At 36.0% G+C, this 19,042-nt stretch overlaps 1 protein-coding gene across 1 annotated transcript; it reads right to left on the reverse strand.

Moving 5' to 3' along the window:
• Window positions 1-4,008: 4,008 nt before the first annotated feature.
• Window positions 4,009-15,765, reverse strand: LOC106871745 (COP9 signalosome complex subunit 5). The gene is made up of 7 exons (XM_014918370.2): window positions 15,554-15,765; window positions 13,556-13,790; window positions 11,277-11,405; window positions 9,381-9,446; window positions 7,382-7,579; window positions 6,301-6,449; window positions 4,009-5,413 (listed from the first exon to the last, which is right to left on the reverse strand). The coding sequence occupies exons 1-7, from the start codon at window positions 15,685-15,687 to the stop codon at window positions 5,236-5,238; spliced, it is 1,089 nt and encodes a 362-aa protein (XP_014773856.1). The 5' UTR covers window positions 15,688-15,765; the 3' UTR covers window positions 4,009-5,235.
• Between the last annotated feature and the right edge of the window lie 3,277 nt (window positions 15,766-19,042).

Raw genomic sequence — 19,042 nt, forward strand, 5'->3', positions numbered from 1 at the left:
ATATATATATATATATATATATATATATATATATATATATATATAATATATAATACATATATATATGTATGTATGTATGTATACATATATATATGTATATATACATATATATTTTACAACAAAATTTTATATCTTGGACGTAGAGTTACCCAAGGTTTTGCAAGCACAAAGCTAAAACCTTGTGGACAGCTCGTCAGACTCTATAAAAGGGCAAAAAATGTTTAATTTCTACATCACAGAAATGAGGAAACACTCAGATGAGAAATACAGCTTAAAAAAAAACGGTAATGAAGACAGGTTATTTCCCCTGAACCAGAGATAAAAAAACAACTCTTATAGACCCAAGAAGGCCTAACTAGCAAATAGGCAGATCCAATTTTCTAGTAAGTAGTGGACACATTTAGAAAACACTTCTTTCCGACTATTTAACATGCCAGGTCTTGTATAGTCCTTAAGAATTCAGGATCTCGCTGCGATGCAGATCTTGCAACAACCATTTCCATTAATATATGGGCCCAGATGATCAATTAATTTTCACATGATGTCACACGGAGTCCCTTGATCTTTGAGATGACACACATGGTGGGCCAGGGACTTAACAATCCATCTTTCTGGGACTTTGAGGGATGACTGGTGGTTAAGAAAACGTCGCTTGAAGGAAGTACTTGCAGATCCAATATATTTACAGTCATAGGCTGTGGCCCTAATCGGACCCCTTGGTAACATGGTGTGGGGATGGTCATCTCATCGGTGTCAAAAATAAGTATTTGGTCATCATCCATGGTGCTGGTGGTGGTACTGGGAACAGCAGATACTTCCTCCATGTTGTTGGTGCTGGATTGGTCATCATTTCTAGGCGTAGCAATTATGCTGGTGGTAACATACGTTGCAAGCCTGGTTACTTTATTTGTGTCTATGGAATGTTCATTATCTGTGGTGGTGGTACTGGGCTCATCGGTGACACTCTCTGTGATGCTGGTCCCAGACTGGTTATTATCTCTGGGTGTGGCAATTGTATTGGTGTGAGGTCTAGTTAATCTGCTGTTGGATGCTACAATACTGTTACTGCTGATAGCAGGTCTAGGTATCACCCTAGCCTTATAGATTACCCCTTCAATCTTGCATCCGCCTCCTACTGGACAATTATTATATACCCTGAAACAGCAACCTGCCTCTGTTTCCAAGCAAGGTAATATATCCTCATGGGTAGACATCCTTTCACAGAAGATTGGAAAGAAAGGATACAGCTGTCTGACAGTGACACTTATCTACAACTATTACACAATGTCAAAACAAGGGGACACCAACTCACACACATACACACAAACATACATATATCATCATTACTGTCATTTAACGTCTGTTTTCATGCTGGCATGGGTTGGACAGTTTGACAGGAGCTGACCAACCTGGGAGATATCCAGACTCCAATTGTTTGTTTTGGCATAGTTTCTGTGGCTGGATGTTGTTCCTGATGCCAACCACTTTATTAAGTATGCTTGGTGCTTTTTACCTGCCTCTGGCTCAGGGAATATTTAAACCCGTAAGAAAGCCATTCATTGTGTTTTTATCATGGAGAAAGCTTCTCACTGTAAACAAATGGTGTAAATACACCAAAATAAGCTTGCAGTGCCACCTACCCAGACTGTTGGATGCAAGCATTTTGGAGTGGTTACCTCCTCTTCAGTCACAGAAACCAGACAGAATGCACTGTGAACTGATAAGACAGATTGTCTCTCTTATGATATTCTCATCATTGTATGATGACTGTGCTAATAGTGCTCACCACAAATTACAGAGTGGCAGCACTAAGCAGTGATATGTATAAATACAAGGTGTGGTAAGTAGCTTGCTTACCAACCACATGGTCCAGGGTTCATTCCCACTGTGTGGCACCTTGGGCAAGTGTCTTCTGCTATAGCCTCGGGCCGAGCAAAGCCTTGTGAGTGGATTTGGTAGACGGAAACTGAAAGAAGCCTGTCGTATATATATATATATATATATATATATATATATATATATATATATGTATGTGTGTGTATATGTTTGTGTGTCTGTGTTTTCTCCCCCAACATCGCTTGACATCCGATGATGGTGTGTTTACGTCTCCATAACTTAGCGGTTCGGCAAAAGAGACCAACAGAATAAGTACTAGGCTTCCAAAGAATAAGTCCTGGGGTCAATTTACTCGACTAAAGGTGGTGCCCCAGCATGGCTGCAGTCAAATGACTGAAACAAGTAAAAGAGTAAAAGAGTTAAAGAGTATCTATAATACATTGCTTGCTTGCTTGCAATGTTACACAACCAAACTGGCACATAATGGAAAAAATACTTTGAAAGTAAAGTAAGTGCCCCTGAAATCTGAATACGAACAGAATAAAACAAGTTTCACATAAATCAGACAAGTAGCTGAAATATTCGGGGTTTTGTGGTATGAATACCCAAAACAGTGCATAACAGGAAAATACTCCAAAAATAACTCTGAAAGGGAAGAAACTCTAACCTTTCCATTAGACACATTATGATGGGCAAAATATTTTTTAAGTGAAAATGACTTTAAAAATATGATAAATATTTCGTAAAAGACAAGTTTGTAACCGCAGTGTGGAAAAGTTTTTTTTTCCAAAGGTTTCTTTCGAGTGCACTCAACATACCTCACCTCCAAAGATTTGGCTGCTATTTCTAACACGCCCTGCCACTATGTAACAGCTATTTGTGATAAAGGACCCAAAATACCTCTTACATGGTAGCAGGACGTGCAAGAAATAGCAGTGAAATCTTCCCTTTACTGGGAAAAGGAGCTGTTTACGCATTATTTTGATGTCACATTCATTGAAAGCGTGCGAAATAACATGGAAAAGAAAAAAAAAACCCACAGAACAAAACTCCTTTGCTGGGGAACTCAGACTTCCCCAGTGACCCAACGGGTTGTGGGTAGTCTAGTCTAGTGCATCATGATAGATCGCTGACCACTACATTTATATCTTTTTTCTCCTTGTTTCTTTCGGTTGAAGAGCATAGCTCGAAACATCATAAACTTTCTCTATTCCCGAGCGTTAAACTAATACATCCATTTGTTGTTTACACCACCGGTCTTCGTCTGTTGTTTTTTTCATAAATTCTCCCATATATATATATGAGAAAATTGATAGTTTTGTCAACCTCAATATTTGACTGGTACTTGATTTATAAACTCCAAAAGAATGAAAGTTGGCTATAGCAGGATTTGAACTGAGGACAAAGAATGGATCTAAGTAATTGCTGTTAGGAGTTGATTGAATGTTGCACCAATTCTAAAAATTTGAAATTTTAGCATGAAAAATTATCATCATCATTTTTACATCAACCTTTCCATGCTGACATGGTTCAGACAGAATTCTGTTAAGATGGATTTTCTTACAGCCTGATGCCTTTCCTGTCACCAATCTTCAACTACTTCCAAGGTAATATTTCCCTGTAATCAGACATGTTTTCACAGAGGATCTGGAACAAAGGACATCACTTGCATGACAGTGATATTCATTCACAGCAATCATTGGATGTTGAGGCAAAAACAAAGTAACACACACGACTTTGGTCAACCTGGGGCTGTAATAGAAGATATCTGCACAAGGAGCCATGCAGTGGGATTGAACCAAGAACCATGAGGTTGGGAAGCAAACGTCTTACCACATAGCCAATACCTGTGCCTACAAGTGGTTAGAATCAACTCAGAAAGGTAATGGCAAACATTTTTGCCTAACGTTCAACCAATTCAACAATCAGCTCTCCTATCAATAATTTTTTAAATAAGCATCTTTTTGCGTGTGGTAAAATTATTTGTATCACGTCATCAAAATGATATCTTGTAAAAAAAAATACCCAAAGGAAAGTAATAGAAAACAACCATATTTTTCCACAAAAATTCCAAGGCAAAAACATGGTGCTAATCAGAGAATTTACTAGGTTGTATTCATTGACCTGATGGCACAGAGAGAGAAAAAAAAAACAAACAGCACAAGTCCATAATATTTGTAGAGTGATCAATTTATTGATCCTAGTACTTAAATACCAGGAAAAGACAAAAGACAAAAGAAAGTCAACTGAGTCAAAATGTTGTATCAAAGAAGGGAGACAACCGAAAGCCATCAAAGACATTTATTTAGTCAAATAGTTTCTGGGTATTTTATTGATCATTTTTGTATTTTCCCCAATGATGCAAAATAAAAGACAAAGAAAAGGCTTTTTATACAACTGAAACTAAACGTTTATTGAGCCAAAGGAAACAAAAAAAAAAAAAAAAGCAGTAAAATTTCGAACGAAAAGTAAAGAGAGAGAGAGTATTCATGTAAATGTTTTTGTTTTGACAAAGAATTTTCTCAAACTGCACTCATTAGTACCATTCATTGCCAATATTTGGTAGAATTTTAAATAGACAGACTTTCTTAGCAAATGAATGACTAAACAACAATTTTTAAGTGTTCATATTGAAATTAAAACCTTCCATCACATTTGGGTCCCAAACAACAGCTACAAAATGAAAAGGAAAATTGTTTTACTAAATACCTCCAAATTCTTCTTATTTTTTTAAAATGTCAGTGTTTAATTACAAATATGGTCAAAGAGGGTTATTCCATTTACAGAATATTAACAGGCATGTTTAGACAATTCTAACCATATAGTAAATACTTTAACACAGACACGCATGTGTATATTTGTATGCATGTGTGTATATATATATATATGTCTGTATGTATGTATACACACACACAAACACAGATCTATAAAACACATGCACTTTGCATGTGAAGTAGCTCAGTAGAATATCAAGTTCACATTAACAGTGTTAGTAGTAATCTGCAATAAGCACCAAATAGAGATTATGGTCTAATTAAACTGTATGACTCTTAAGATATCACCTTACCTCAAGCTATCCTCAAGATTATCAAGCTATCATTAAGATATTAATCTATTTTTAATATATATCAAGCTATCCTCACGTTATCAAGTAATTATACTCATCAAAATATCTTACCACCATAGAAACAATATCCAAATGGTGTCAGCTATATCTTATCACCTCATTTACTCAGAATATCAAATATCAGCAATGAAAGCAATAATATTAATAATCCTTAATAGCAGTACTTGTCTTCTTTATGTTTTAGAGATTTTTCTTTGTTTTGATGTGATAAAGGTTCATTTTGATAATGTCTTATTTTTGGATTTGTTGTTGTTTTTCAGTTTTTCATTCACTTATGTAGACATCTTCTCTTCATCAACTACCATGGCAACATCAGATGTCCCTGGTTTTGCTTGATCAATAGCTAGTGTGGACGACTCGTTCCTATCTCCAACATGTACATGGTTAAACAGCCAGTCTTTTATCACTTGAGACATCAGTCCATGGATAGCTTCAATGGTAGTTTTACACCTGATGACATATAGATATGAGAGGAGTGATATGAGAGAGAAATCAAGAAGTTACAGTGTAGTGAAACAAAGACTAAATATTAACAACAATTGCTGCATTGTCTGACAGATGTTCCAACAGTATCAATCTCACCAACCTTAGAGATTAAAGATCACAGCTAGTACTCTTTAAAACAAAAGTATAATTAATAAGACATGAATTAACTATTAAAATCTTAATGATTACGTAAATCTTACTAACACTATTTGACATTCATCATTATAAGCACAAATTTGAAACAGAAAAAATAGCAGGCTCACTAACAGGTCTTCTTTTATTTCTCTATAATGTGCCAGGGGACTACTCAAAGTAGGTATTATAAATTGTTACTACCATTTTAACTGTACTATTCTATCTTTAATGTTTGTCAGTCGTTATCAACAATGACAAGACCTCACATGGGAAAAGAAGATGGGTCAAAGAGCATCCAGCTGTGGCTGATCAAACTGATGCATGCCGGAAGGTTCTGCTGCAGGTCAGGCACCAATCTGCTGGGAATGAAAGCAAGGAGTTGGCTCTGGACTTGCACAGCCCATGTTTTCTTTCTGCTCCTACAATCCTATTCTATTCATAAGAGGTGGCACTTCTGCTATGCCAGGCAGGGCAGTCCTGTGCCTGTATTTCTCTAGTAGATAATTAATCACTCAGTGACTTAGTAGTAGCAGGATAGGTTATTCTACTAATATCCAATACAATATTAATCAGAGAAGATTGAATGGCAGGCATTCTGTTAAGTAATCATCTGGATAGTAGGCATAGTGCATAATTTGACATTACATGGAAAATGGTAATTAAAATGTGACATACACTAGTACAATTAGTTGTTAAAAACAAATCGATTTTCTTACCCATCTTTAGTAGCTTTGGATAATTTGTCTTCTGATTTCTTCTCAAAGGCATCCATGCCAAGCATGAAACCACAGCGCCCCAGTTGTGCTTCAGACTGCTCAAGTTTTTCAGATAAATCAAAGATCTGACCAGTTGTATATTCGGCATTCTGTAAGAAAACAATGCGAAAGAATCAGACAATGCATTTCGCAAATATTACTGATGAGATAGGAGCCTCATTTTTGTTCAAATGATGCACAAGGGTTACAATGCCAGTGAAATACTAGTTGTGTGATAGATACAACACAGAATTGGTAGACCATTGAACAAAAACCTTGTCATATTTGAAATAAAAAAAATAAGTACTAGTGTCAACATAAACAATTGTATGCTAGAAAGCAATGCTACAGCATGACTGAAACTAGTAAAAATAAAAATGTTTATCTTCCTCATTATCCTCACCATATTTTAGTCTCCATAAGAATTTATATAATAAAGTTGTTTTTGAACTCAGAATGTAAAGGTACATAAATAAATACTGTAAGATATTATATCAACTGCACAACTAATTCTGATATATTACTACTACCATTGCAACCACCACTGTAACAACAATTGCTTCTGATATTTTAACAATAGTAACTTCTAAAATACTAGTAATAAAAATAATTCTAATTTTGGCACAAGGCCTGCAATTTGAGGGGATGGTCTAAGTAGATTACAATAACTCCAAAACTTGATAACCCTGAAAGACAATAGGCAAAAAAAAGAGCAGGAAGAAATGCTGCAAAGCATTTTGTCCGATGCACCAATGACTCTGCCAGTTCACTGCCTTAAGAATAATTTCTGATGTAAGCACAATCCTATAAACCTTCAAGAGGAGTACAGCTGATTACATTAACAGCAGTATTTGACTTATATTTCTTTTATCAATCCTGGAAGAATAAAACAGCAAGGTTGCAGGAAAGAGGGTTAAAACTCAGAAAATAAACAGATGCTACCTAATATCAAGATATTTTTTATCATGCTCCACCATCATAATAAACATAGTAGTAATGGGAAACAAAGGAAGAGAAAAAGATTTAAAAAAAAGTAACTTACAGCCAGAAAACTTGATGAACTTAATGTATTGACCCAGTATTTGTTCCAGAGGGACTCCAATAACTTACGATCCAACGATGACTTGAAATAGGATACATCGAGGGAATAGTACTGCTTGCAGTGCACACCAAAATCTTCAATCTTGTTTAGTGGAATGGACTGATACTCAGATGGTCCCTCATCAGCAGGTCGATAACCCTGTGGAAAAGATTGAGTTCTGTTTCAAACACTACTCATTTTATCACATTCCTGCCAAGTTTCAATATCAATCAAAACTTTTCACAGCCTCTACAAATGCTGAACTGCATTATCTCTAGGTGTTTTAACTTGTGGAGTTGTTCTCATTTACCAAACCTATAATCAAAGGTATTCATTATGTATAATCATCTTATTTATGTGCTCTTCTTTTTTCAGACAGAAGCATGTGATTTGAAGGACATTTGGTAGTTATTTCTGCTAAGTTGAGGATGCAAAGAGAGGTTCTTTCATTGGTTCATTTATCTAATATTCTTTCTCTCTCCCTTTATATATAAATATATATATATAATCTTTTTGGCCATGAAAAATATTACCTTGTCTAGAAACAAATGAAGATAGGAAACAGGAAGGGCTTCCAACCATAGAAAATCTGCCTCGTGTGTGTGTTTTAAAGGGTATCATACAATTCATATGCAGGCCACCACTAGTTTCATGAAGAAACAGGCCCTGTGCTGGTCTGAAAAAAAAAAGTCCTACATTTGTTAGACCTAGTAAATAAAATTCCTAAACTACAAACTGAACATTCAACCATGCCAATTTCATCAATATACTCCAAGATCTTCCCCATTCAGAGAATCTAAGACAGACTTTAAGAACAAGTGCTTCTCAGTAACATCAAGTACTTTCCTTCTTGCTTGCTTCCATTTTGCATCCATTCTTCCATACTTATGTAGAGTAAAAAGTTGACTTGTTTCCTAAAGTTGTGTGAGATTCCTCTGCATCTCTTGCTTAACTACTTAGAAGTGATATTTGTTTCAAGATTTAGTCACACAGAAAAGGATAGTATCATTGACCTTTTGCAGGGCTTCCAAGACATGATGAAGCAGCACAACAACATATAGTAAAGCAATGTAGCAAATTTTTTTATGATAATTTCTTTTGCTATTCATTTTCATTAGCTTCTTCATACATTGTTTCTGCCATTCATCGCTAGACTTTTCTCATTAGTCTTTCTTTTATCCATAGTCATAGATTGGTTCACATATTATTTTTTGGTACAGTGAAGCAATAGGACCACTATACATAAACACAAAACTTACAGTGAAACCACATTTATCGAAACATGAGTACTTGATTCAAAGAACAAAGCAGATCAATTTTCAACATCCTTATCACTGTTTTTAATGTCCACTTTTCCATGCTGGAGCTGAATTTGTTGAGGCAGATTTTCCTGTTGCTAACCGTCTCCAATAATATTTGCCCATGATTAATCAAGTCTCAGAACACTGGAAACAAAGGACACCACTTGCATGATGGTGACACATGCTTACGACTATCACACAAAGTCAAGGCAAAGAAACAGTAACACACACACATATGACAGGCTTCTTTTCAGTTTCCAACTATCATATCCACTCATAATACTTTAGTTAGCCTGGCACTATAAATGAAGAGACTAACACAGTTTGCCATGCAGGGAGACTGAACTTGAAACCGTGTTGTTGGAAAGCAGACTGCTTACCACACAGTCACACCTGCATCTATAAACATGATATTGAAAAATACTACTGTGCTACTCAAGGCTACACAACATTCGTTGGCATTTGGTGACAAATAATTTGAGAGATTTATTATCAATATATAAAACATTGCTATTCATTTTCCTGTTAACTGAAGGTTTGTTGTGTATCAAACAAAATAGATATTTCAAGACAGTTACCAAAATCATGTCATACAAAACAAAGAAAGAAGTCATTATTTACTTTACAGCAGAAACTCTGTACAAAGTCAAGCAACTTACCTTTGGGTAGGTACGAAAAGCTCCCATATTCACCTTGCCAGCTGATATAGTTCTGACAGGATCAACCTAACAAAAAATCATACAATGGAATGAGTGCTTGTTATGAAAGAGTGCTAAGTAAATCTATGATTTCAATAACCTGAATAACTTTGATATCAACATGAGTAGATATTTTAGCAATAGATAACACACTGTATATTGGTGACGGTTGTAGTTGTTGAAACCAAAGACAGGCTTAAAGAAAAAGGTTTTCAACATGGATGATACTACCCTTAAGGGAACGCTGAGCATATTGGAGTGGGTAATGAGGCAAAATAGTTAACATGCTAAATTTTACCTAGTAGTAATTATATTATATAGAAGATTCAAAGTAGCATTGCAATTTTCAACTAAGCAATGAAATAAATTTGCAATAAGTCAAAGAGAAAACTTATGACTTCTTTTGACCTAATATAGAAAATTTAGCTAGATCACATAAAGCAGAGAGAAGTCATTAACTTGCAATGTATGAAGTAAATTTACATCTTTTGTCTTTATTAATTTTTATCATTTCACTGTTAAAAGCTTATACAATCCATTTGAGTAAAATTTATAAACTATCATAATTTACAGGGTCTTACAGATAAATTATGACCAATTTTAAGCAGTTGACTTAGTGGGTTTAACATTTCAGTTTTTGACAAAACTTTGCTTACTTGCAAATCTAATTCTCCTCTTTATTTTTCAGGTAAATAGCGAACTGATTCGACAACAGAAAGTCATGGAACAACTGAATCGTTCCACCATTGTTGTTTTGGCATGCACTGGGCACACTACCAATAAAATTGTTAAGTTGATGAAACTTCCAAAAGCAACAGTTTATTGTGTGTATAAACAATTTAAAGAAGAGGGAAAGATTGATAGAAAAGAACACAAGACTTGAAGTGATTCCAAGTGCAATCCAAAGTTTCTCACTGGCCTCAAACGCTCAGTTGAAGCCAGCCCGTTCACATCTATGACAACTCTTGCAAAGAAACACATGTCACTTTCCAGTGTCCAGAGCTGTGAACAGGAACCCTGGCATGACTAGCTATGTTCAATGATGCTATCACTTCCTAACAGCCAAGGCCAAAACAATCAGAGTCAAGAGATGCTCAAAGCTTCTGTTATTCATCAAGCATCAAGGTGCAAGAAAAACTTGTGTTTGTGGATGAGAAGTTCACTGTGGACGATAAGGCAAATCAGAAATTCTCGAGTGATTGCATACAACTCTCCTGACACCCCCCCCCCTGTGTTTGAGACTAAGAATTCTACCTCTGTGATGGAAGTGTCATGGATCCACACTTCATTGAGTCTGGCTCAAAGATCAGCACAAAGGAGTATCTGGACATCCTGAAGAACTCACTGTTACTTTGGATGGAGCAGAAGTTTGGGCTTGACAATGTGGTGCTTATCCAGGATTCTGCACCATGCCATGGGTCAAAAGCAACACAGGCCTTCCTTAGTGAGAAGGTGCCACTTTTTGTGAGGGCCAACATATGGCCCAGTAATAGCCCAGATCTCAACCTTCTTGATTACTTTTTTGGGGTATACTTCAATCATGGACCAGTGCCTCACCACACTCGAGTGTCAACAGTTTGAAGACCTGCATCATCAAAATCAAAAAGGCAGAGGTTGCGGCAGCTGCAAAATAATTTCATTCTCATGTGGAGGCTATAATTGCCCAAAAGGGTGGTTATACAGAGAAATAAACGTTTTCGTTGTAATAAATGTTACATTAAAATTATATTTGTCTACTACCATTATTTTTGTGTTTATCACCAGTTTTATGCATTGTAAGAATTGTTTCAATTCATAACATGCATCAAAGAACATCAGGAACAAAAAAAAAAAGTGAATTTATAGCATTAAACTTACCACAATGGCAACGAAAGGCTCCTGGAATTGTTGGTTTAACATTTGAGTGCTGACATCAATGCCAGAAAGCCAGCATCCATACCCTGGATGACTGTGGTACCAACCAATCACATTTTCAAGACGACCAACCTAAATAGAAAACATTTCTAAAGGTAATCAGTTCATATTTGATATAGTTATTAAGAAACCAAACCTTTACTGTAATGGAAAAGGGAAACAAATTTCTAAATTGAGGCTAGAATCTCATTTCATCTGTGTGCTTCACTGTAATTTTCAGTGAACAAATTCAGCAACTGTCAGCAGCTGCTATATTTTCCAACATACAAGACAAATTTTTCAGACCAAAATTTGCAGCCACAAAAAAAAAGGTAGGTTAACTTATTCACTAAGACAACTTTGGAGTGACCAAAAATTCCATGTGAAATGCAGCAGGATTTGATAAGATCGTGATGATATTTGAATGTTTGCAATATATGTCAACTTATATGCTGCAAAATACAGTACTCTCAAGCAAATGTAAAGTGTACATAACATGAACAGACTTAAGTCTTGATAGATGCTGAGGGTGACACATTGAAAATGTTTTGGAATCATCATTGTTACACCATGATGATGGCTTTAGCATCCATTATGGTAACCTGGAAGAGTTAAAGCCAAGTTATCTAAGAGAATCAAATTCAAAATCTCAGTCTACAAGATAAGATGATGACTAATCAAACTCCAAAGTAAACCAATATGTTTCTATTTATAAACAGTAAACAATAAGGAAATATAAGAGGCAAAAACTCATCTGAAAGAAACACTAAATATTATCAAAATTATAAATGAAAACAAATAATGAACCACACACTAATCACCTGGTGCATAAGAAAGTTATTACTCTTAGTTTAGAAACAAAGGTTCTTATTTGAAAGTTAGTCAAGAACTTTGTACAACTTTATAAAAAAAGACACCTCGTGATGTTGACTGGAAATGGAACTAACTAAAATGTAGTGTGGCTACATAAATAACATAAATATATCTTCTATAGATGAGGCAAATAGTTTGAAAAATGATGTTATAATTTTGAAGACAAAATCATCTCAAACATTGAGGCAATGAGTGTCTTAAACCAAAAACTGAAACTGTGCCAATCAGTAATATCTTTCATTAACAACTGAAATGGTTCGTGTAGTAGCTTCTCTTAACTCTGATACCAAAGTCTGGAATGGGTTTGACACATCTACTCAGTAGTACATTGTCACTTGGCATTTGTCATTTCATCTGAAGGGCTCAATATGCATCTTGAAATATGACCTCACTACTTCTTTTGCAATATGCATCTTGAAAAAGGCAGCAAGCTGGCAGAAACGTTAGCACGCCAGGCGAAATGCTTAGCGGTATTTCGTCTGCCGCTACCTTTTGAGTTCCAATTCCTCCAAGGTCGACTTTGCCTTTCATCCTTTCGGGGTCGATTAAATAAGTACCAGTTACGCACTGGGGTCGATATAATCAACTTAATTCGTTTGTCTGTCCTTGTTTATCCCCTCTGTGTGTAGTCCCTTGTGGGCAGTAAAGAAATAAGAAACGTTAGCATGCCGGACGAAATGCTTCGCAGTATTTTGCCTGTCTTTACATTCTGAGTTCAAACTCCACCGAGGTCAACTTCGCCTTTCATCCTTTCAAGGTCGATAAATTAAGTACCAGTTGCATACTGGTCCCCTCCCCAAAAATTTCGGGCCTTGTGCCTAGAGAAGAAAAGAATATGCATCTTGAAATATGACTTCATCACTGCCAACACTCATCAAGCATTATCATCACATGCCCTGGAATAAGATGATTAGGTGCAACTGTTTGAACGCACATGATTTGGCACAGTTGGCTGAGCATAAGAACCTATTTTAGCAACAGTACTCTTTTGGCCCTGGCAGCAAACACACACACATGCATGCATGCATGCAGAAATATACATATACATACAGACAGAAGACTGAGTGGGAGAGAGAGAATTTATTAACTCAAAACAATTGGAAAAAAAACACTTTCCCTCTCTTCATACACATAAAGAGAAATATGCTCAGAGAGAGAGAGAGAGAGAGGGAGAGAAAACAAGAGAAACATTAAAATGTCTGATATCAAATAAATCAGCATTGAATCAACAATGCCAAAACAGCAGGTGCCAAAATATCTTAAACCCAACATGCATACCTCAGTGCAGCAGTTGCCCCTTGCATTAAAAGGAACAACAAGAGGTGGGACTATCATGGAATAACAAAGAATAATTAAACAATTTGACTTACTTGTTTTGACGATTCAGTATAGGCGGCCATGTACTCGTATGCCTGAGCCTGAGCATTTACTCGGGTCTCAGTTCCTTCCACAGGGGCAGCAAAACTGTCCATAACTAACATGGTGTTGCCATCAACTTTACCTAGCAGGAGACCCATTACTTCAAGGTTACCGCCTGATCGAGCATGCATGACCATTTTGAGGAGAGCTAGAGCTGAGATTTTTATATACTTGAAGTAATGCGGACTGAAAATAAAAAGAAACAGGGAACAATATTTTAGCAATGTAAATACATTAAAATGTGATGCATTTCTTCACAATTACATATATACACACACACATGCATAGACATGTATATGGGTACAAACAAAAAAGCTTCCAAAACATATCAATGTTTCAGATTTATAAGATAACAGTGATTCACTCTATTGGTGCTCAGAGTTTCACACATCTTGTGAATGATAATAGGTAATAGGGTTTCTGCAGAGTTTCTAATATAAGGCTGATTTTTCTAGTTAGGGTAGATTACATGATTGAAATGGTGACAATAAAACTGTCACTTTGCAACTATGGAGACCAATTGAATAAATAATCCTTTTCATCCGTCTTTACGTTCTGAGTTCAAATTCCGTCGAGGTTGACTTTGCCTTTCATCCTTTCGGGGTCAATAAATTAAGTACCAGTTGCATCCTGAGGTTGATCTAATCAACTACCTCCTCCCAAAAAACTTCAGGCCTTGTGCCTAGAGTAGAAAAGAATAAATAATCCTTTACTTGGAAAACTTTACCATTAAGATCTCACAGTACAAGGCTTAGAAATTTTCTAATTTGCCCTAAAGGTTCTGCAATGAGAACAAGATCGTTGGCATATACAAATCTAAAACTCCTCTGTGATGGTCATATGTACACATACACACACACACATTTATAAACACATCAACATATATGTGCACACAGATACACATGACTACTTTCCTTGCTTGCATGGCTTAGACGGAATTTGTTGAGACAGATTTTTCTCTGGCCAGATGCAATACATCTTTGTGTGCACGCGCGTGGATGTGTGTGTATACATACGCACATGTGTATATTAGAGGTATACATAACTGTATACAAAGATGTATCGCATCTGCCCATATACAAAGATGTATCGTATCTGCCCATAGAAAAATTTGTCTCAACAAATTCCATCTAATCCATGTAAGCACGAAAAAGTGACTATGTGTATGTACACATATATATATACAATGAGCAAGTGTCTTCTACTCGGGCCAGCCAAAGACTTGTGAGTGGATTTGGTAGACGGAAACTGAAAGAAGCCTGTCGTGTGTGTGTCCTCCTCCCCGCCATCGCTTGACAACTGATGTTGACGTGTTTACGTCCCCGAAACTTAGCAGTTTGGTAAAAGAGACCGATAGAATAAGTACTAAGCTTATACAGAATAAGTCCTGGAGTCGGTTTCTTCGACTAAAGGCGGTGCTCCAGCATGGCTGCAGACAAATGACTGAAACAAGTATATATGTATGTGTGTATAATATATATATATATATATATATATATATATATATATATATATGTGTGTGTGTGTGTGTGTGTGTATAATATATATATATTGCCATATATTTTTATATAACACATATTACTCATACGTCGTATACATATAATACATGTTATATACATATAAACCCAAGATAATGCAATTTTTACACCAACACAACGAAATACCTCAAAGAATTTTATCTACTGCTCTAGCCATTTTAACCAAGTAACCCTTTAATATTAATTCTAACAAAGACACAAAGCCACAATTGCAGAGAACGATAAAATGAAAGAAACCCAATTTAATACTTAATTGGTACTCTATTAAACGCTTCAAGATAAATAGAACACAAAGCTGACAACGGTAATACATTGAATACAGAACACAACGATTGCCAGGTTTGTTCTGCACTGCTTTGGCAGAATTTTTTTTGTTTTTATTCACGTTTAATATCGGTTAAAATTACTTACTTTTTCTCCCATGGTTTTGCTGTGAGTATATCCTGCTGTTGTTTCTTGTCGTACCGATATATTTCGTCAACACTGCTCACCGTTTCCACACTATTCTGCAGACACCAAGTCTTGTGTGATGTTTCGGCATCCATGTTTACTTCTCCTAGCGGTGGTCGTCTCACATCCAATTACTTCCGCTGGCAAGAGGAGATAACCTCGTAGAAAGTCTACGAAAATTGCCAAATCATGTAATAAGTATTATGTTATTATATTCGTAGTCGCTAAACCTCTTTCTGAAATTACACCTTTCTGTCTTATAAAAATAATCTTTTCTACTTACTATAAGCACAAGGCCTAAAACTTTGTGGGGAAGATTCTAATCGATTTCATCGACTCCAGTGCTCAACTGGTATTTATTTTATCGAACATTAAAGGATAAGAGACCAAAGTCGACTTCGGCCGAATTTGAACTCAGAACGTAAAGACAGACGAAATGCCGCTAAGTATTTTGTCCAACATGCTAACGATTCATCCATCTTACTATCTTTATCTTACAAAAATAACACATATTATAATGTTTTTCTAAATATCCCTCCTGAAAACACATGATCATTATTGGAAGAGTTTTCATCATAAATGAAAGACACCACTGACTTGGAGCTAAAGCATAACAAAGACGAGGGAGCCAGTATGTCTGAGTGCTTGAAATAGCACTCAAATCGTACCCTACTGTTGTAAGTGGAAGGACGTGTTTAATATTGTAGTCTTTGACATATCTCTAAGAAGAATGCGTAATCACGGCTGGATTACATTTGATTATAAATCTATTCAATCAGGTCTGACAACACTGATTGACAAAATGACAGAAAGTAGATACATTTTGATATCTTGTAATGTATATCAGACATATGGCTACATATTAAGAAGGATGGATAGAGTCAATTAAGTTAACCCTGTTTTGTGACTGGTACTAATTTTATTGATCCTGGACTGAGTGGTGAATAGTTAATTCGATCTCAGAGGTATTGGAATACAGAAGGTAAAGGGACGTAACTAAATACATGACATTTTGACAAGCAGATGCGCTGACAAATGCACAGAATATTAAATATATTGAATTTAATAAATGATAATTTCTATTGTAGGTATAAACCTTTATTTATAGAAATCCTTCTCTACGTTTGTTATTTTATCAGATTTATTTTATTAACTGGATTTACTAATTTTTCATAGATGAGTTCTCTGCAAGTGGTACCAGCCTAACGTAAAAAAAAAAAACATAGAAAAGGTGATAGTGAACATTAGCGTACCAAATTAATTATAATGTTAAAGGAAAGCAATTTAATTATTTTGTTGGCTTGTCCCCTCTTTGATTTTAATACTTTTTCGTAGTTGATCTCTTTACAAGTAGCAGCATTCTAACGTAGGAAGAAAAGAAAAGTAGCACAAAGGGCGATAGTGAATATTAAGGGTATCAAGTTAATCACCATATTAGAAAGAAACAGCTTGGATGTTTGTGTATATGTTTTGTCATTGGATCCCAGTCGTCAACCCAGAAATATATGAATCTGTTGTGGGATTAGACGAAAGTAACTGTTTACCCAGAAAATATGTAAGAGGTCAGAAGGCCACTGAGTTTTTGAAGAAACAGTTTGAAAGGTCTTAATGAACTTGTATATGTTGTTGAAAATGAAGTTCTCATTAATCAATATGCTCTGATTATTGGTGACATTCTTATGGTGAAATACAGTTCTTACTACATGCATTTGATCCATTATATTGTGAATCATTAGAATTTTGCTAATCATCATCTACAGACAAACTATTGAGTCCTTTTGATCTCATACTGAGAAAAACCTGAAACAAATGAACAGTACATCAGAAGATTATTTGATAAATTACTTGAATGCTAGTACATACTGATATGCAATGACAAATGATAGTAACTGAACATTCGAAAAACAATTCTTATTGTTAAACATGAACAATGTGTTCATTAACTATTTAGCTATATCATTGATTTGCTTTTGTTCATTAAACATATAATTTTAGGATCTTTGTAAAATATACACCTATTTTAATAAACTGATTTCTAATTTGCTTTAAAGTTTGAGAGAAGAAGCGGTTGATTAGTTCTGTATTTGATTGGTATTTATTTCATTGACCATAAAAGGAAAAGATGCAAAATTACCTAGGCAGGAATTTAACTCAGAAGGTAAAAAAGATGTAATTATAGCATTCACTCAATCTCAGATTCAGATAAATTATATTAAATATTGGTTTCAAATTTTAAGAAAAAGACCCAGTAAGCCAAGTGAAATTGTAGCTGTGGCCGATACTAGTGTCACATAACTGGCCCATTTAAAAGTACCCTTCAATCATCGACCAATATACTGTGCTTGAGAAGACCTGTTCAGTCAAGTGAAATCATTGTCATGGCCAATACCAGTGCCACCTGATTGGCTCCTGTGCCAGTGGCATGTAAAAAGCACTATTTGAGTGTGGTCGATGCCAGTATTGCCTGACTGGCTCACATGCTGGTGGCAAGTAAAAACCATCATTCAAGCATGGTCAATACCAATGCTTCCTGATTGGCCCCCCATGCCGGTGGCACATAAAAAGCACTCACTACATTCTCTGAGTGGTTGGCATTAGGAAGGGCATCCAGCTGTAGAAACCTTACCAGAACAAATTGGAGCCTGGTGCAGCCTCCTGGTTTGCCAGTCTTCAGTCAAACTGTCCAGCCTATGCCAGCATGGAAAACGGATGTTAAATGATGATGATGATGATGATGATGATGCAGCCATAAGGTCTGACAAGACATTGTAAAGCTAAATGCTTTATGGACATGAAACCCTGGGTAACCCTATAAACTGGCTATAACTTATCTTTATCTAAATATTCTACTGCTCTATAATTTATAGTGGACTAAATATATATATATGTATATATATATCGTCAGCGTATCATATATATCATCATCATCATCATCATTGTTTAACATCCCCTTTCCATGCTAGCATGGGTTGGACGATTTGACTGAGGACTGGTGAACCAGATGGTTACACCAGGTTCCAATCTGATTTGGCAGAGTTTCTACAGCTGGATGCCCTTCCTAACGCCAACCATTCCGAGAGTGTAGTGGGTGCTTTTACGTGCCACCAGCACTAAGGCCAGTCAGGCGGTACTGGCAACAGCCACTCTCAAAATGGTGTATTTTACGTGCCACCTGCACAGGAGCCAGTCCAGCGGCACTGGCAACGATCTCGCTCAAATGATTTTTCACATGCCACCAGCACAAGTGCCAGGAAGGCGATGTTGGTAGCGACCACACTCGAACGGTGCTCTTAGCGCTCCACTGGTACAGGTGCCATAGATATCATCAGTGTATCATATATATATATATATATATATACACACACACACACACACATAGAGGGTCAAGGGGATTAATTGAATGATTAAACAATCGATTAGTTAATTGGTTAAGTAGTCAACCAATAGACA

Source organism: Octopus bimaculoides, chromosome 8 (genome assembly GCF_001194135.2).
Source record: "Octopus bimaculoides isolate UCB-OBI-ISO-001 chromosome 8, ASM119413v2, whole genome shotgun sequence".
Taxonomy (NCBI): Eukaryota; Metazoa; Mollusca; class Cephalopoda; order Octopoda; family Octopodidae; genus Octopus; species Octopus bimaculoides.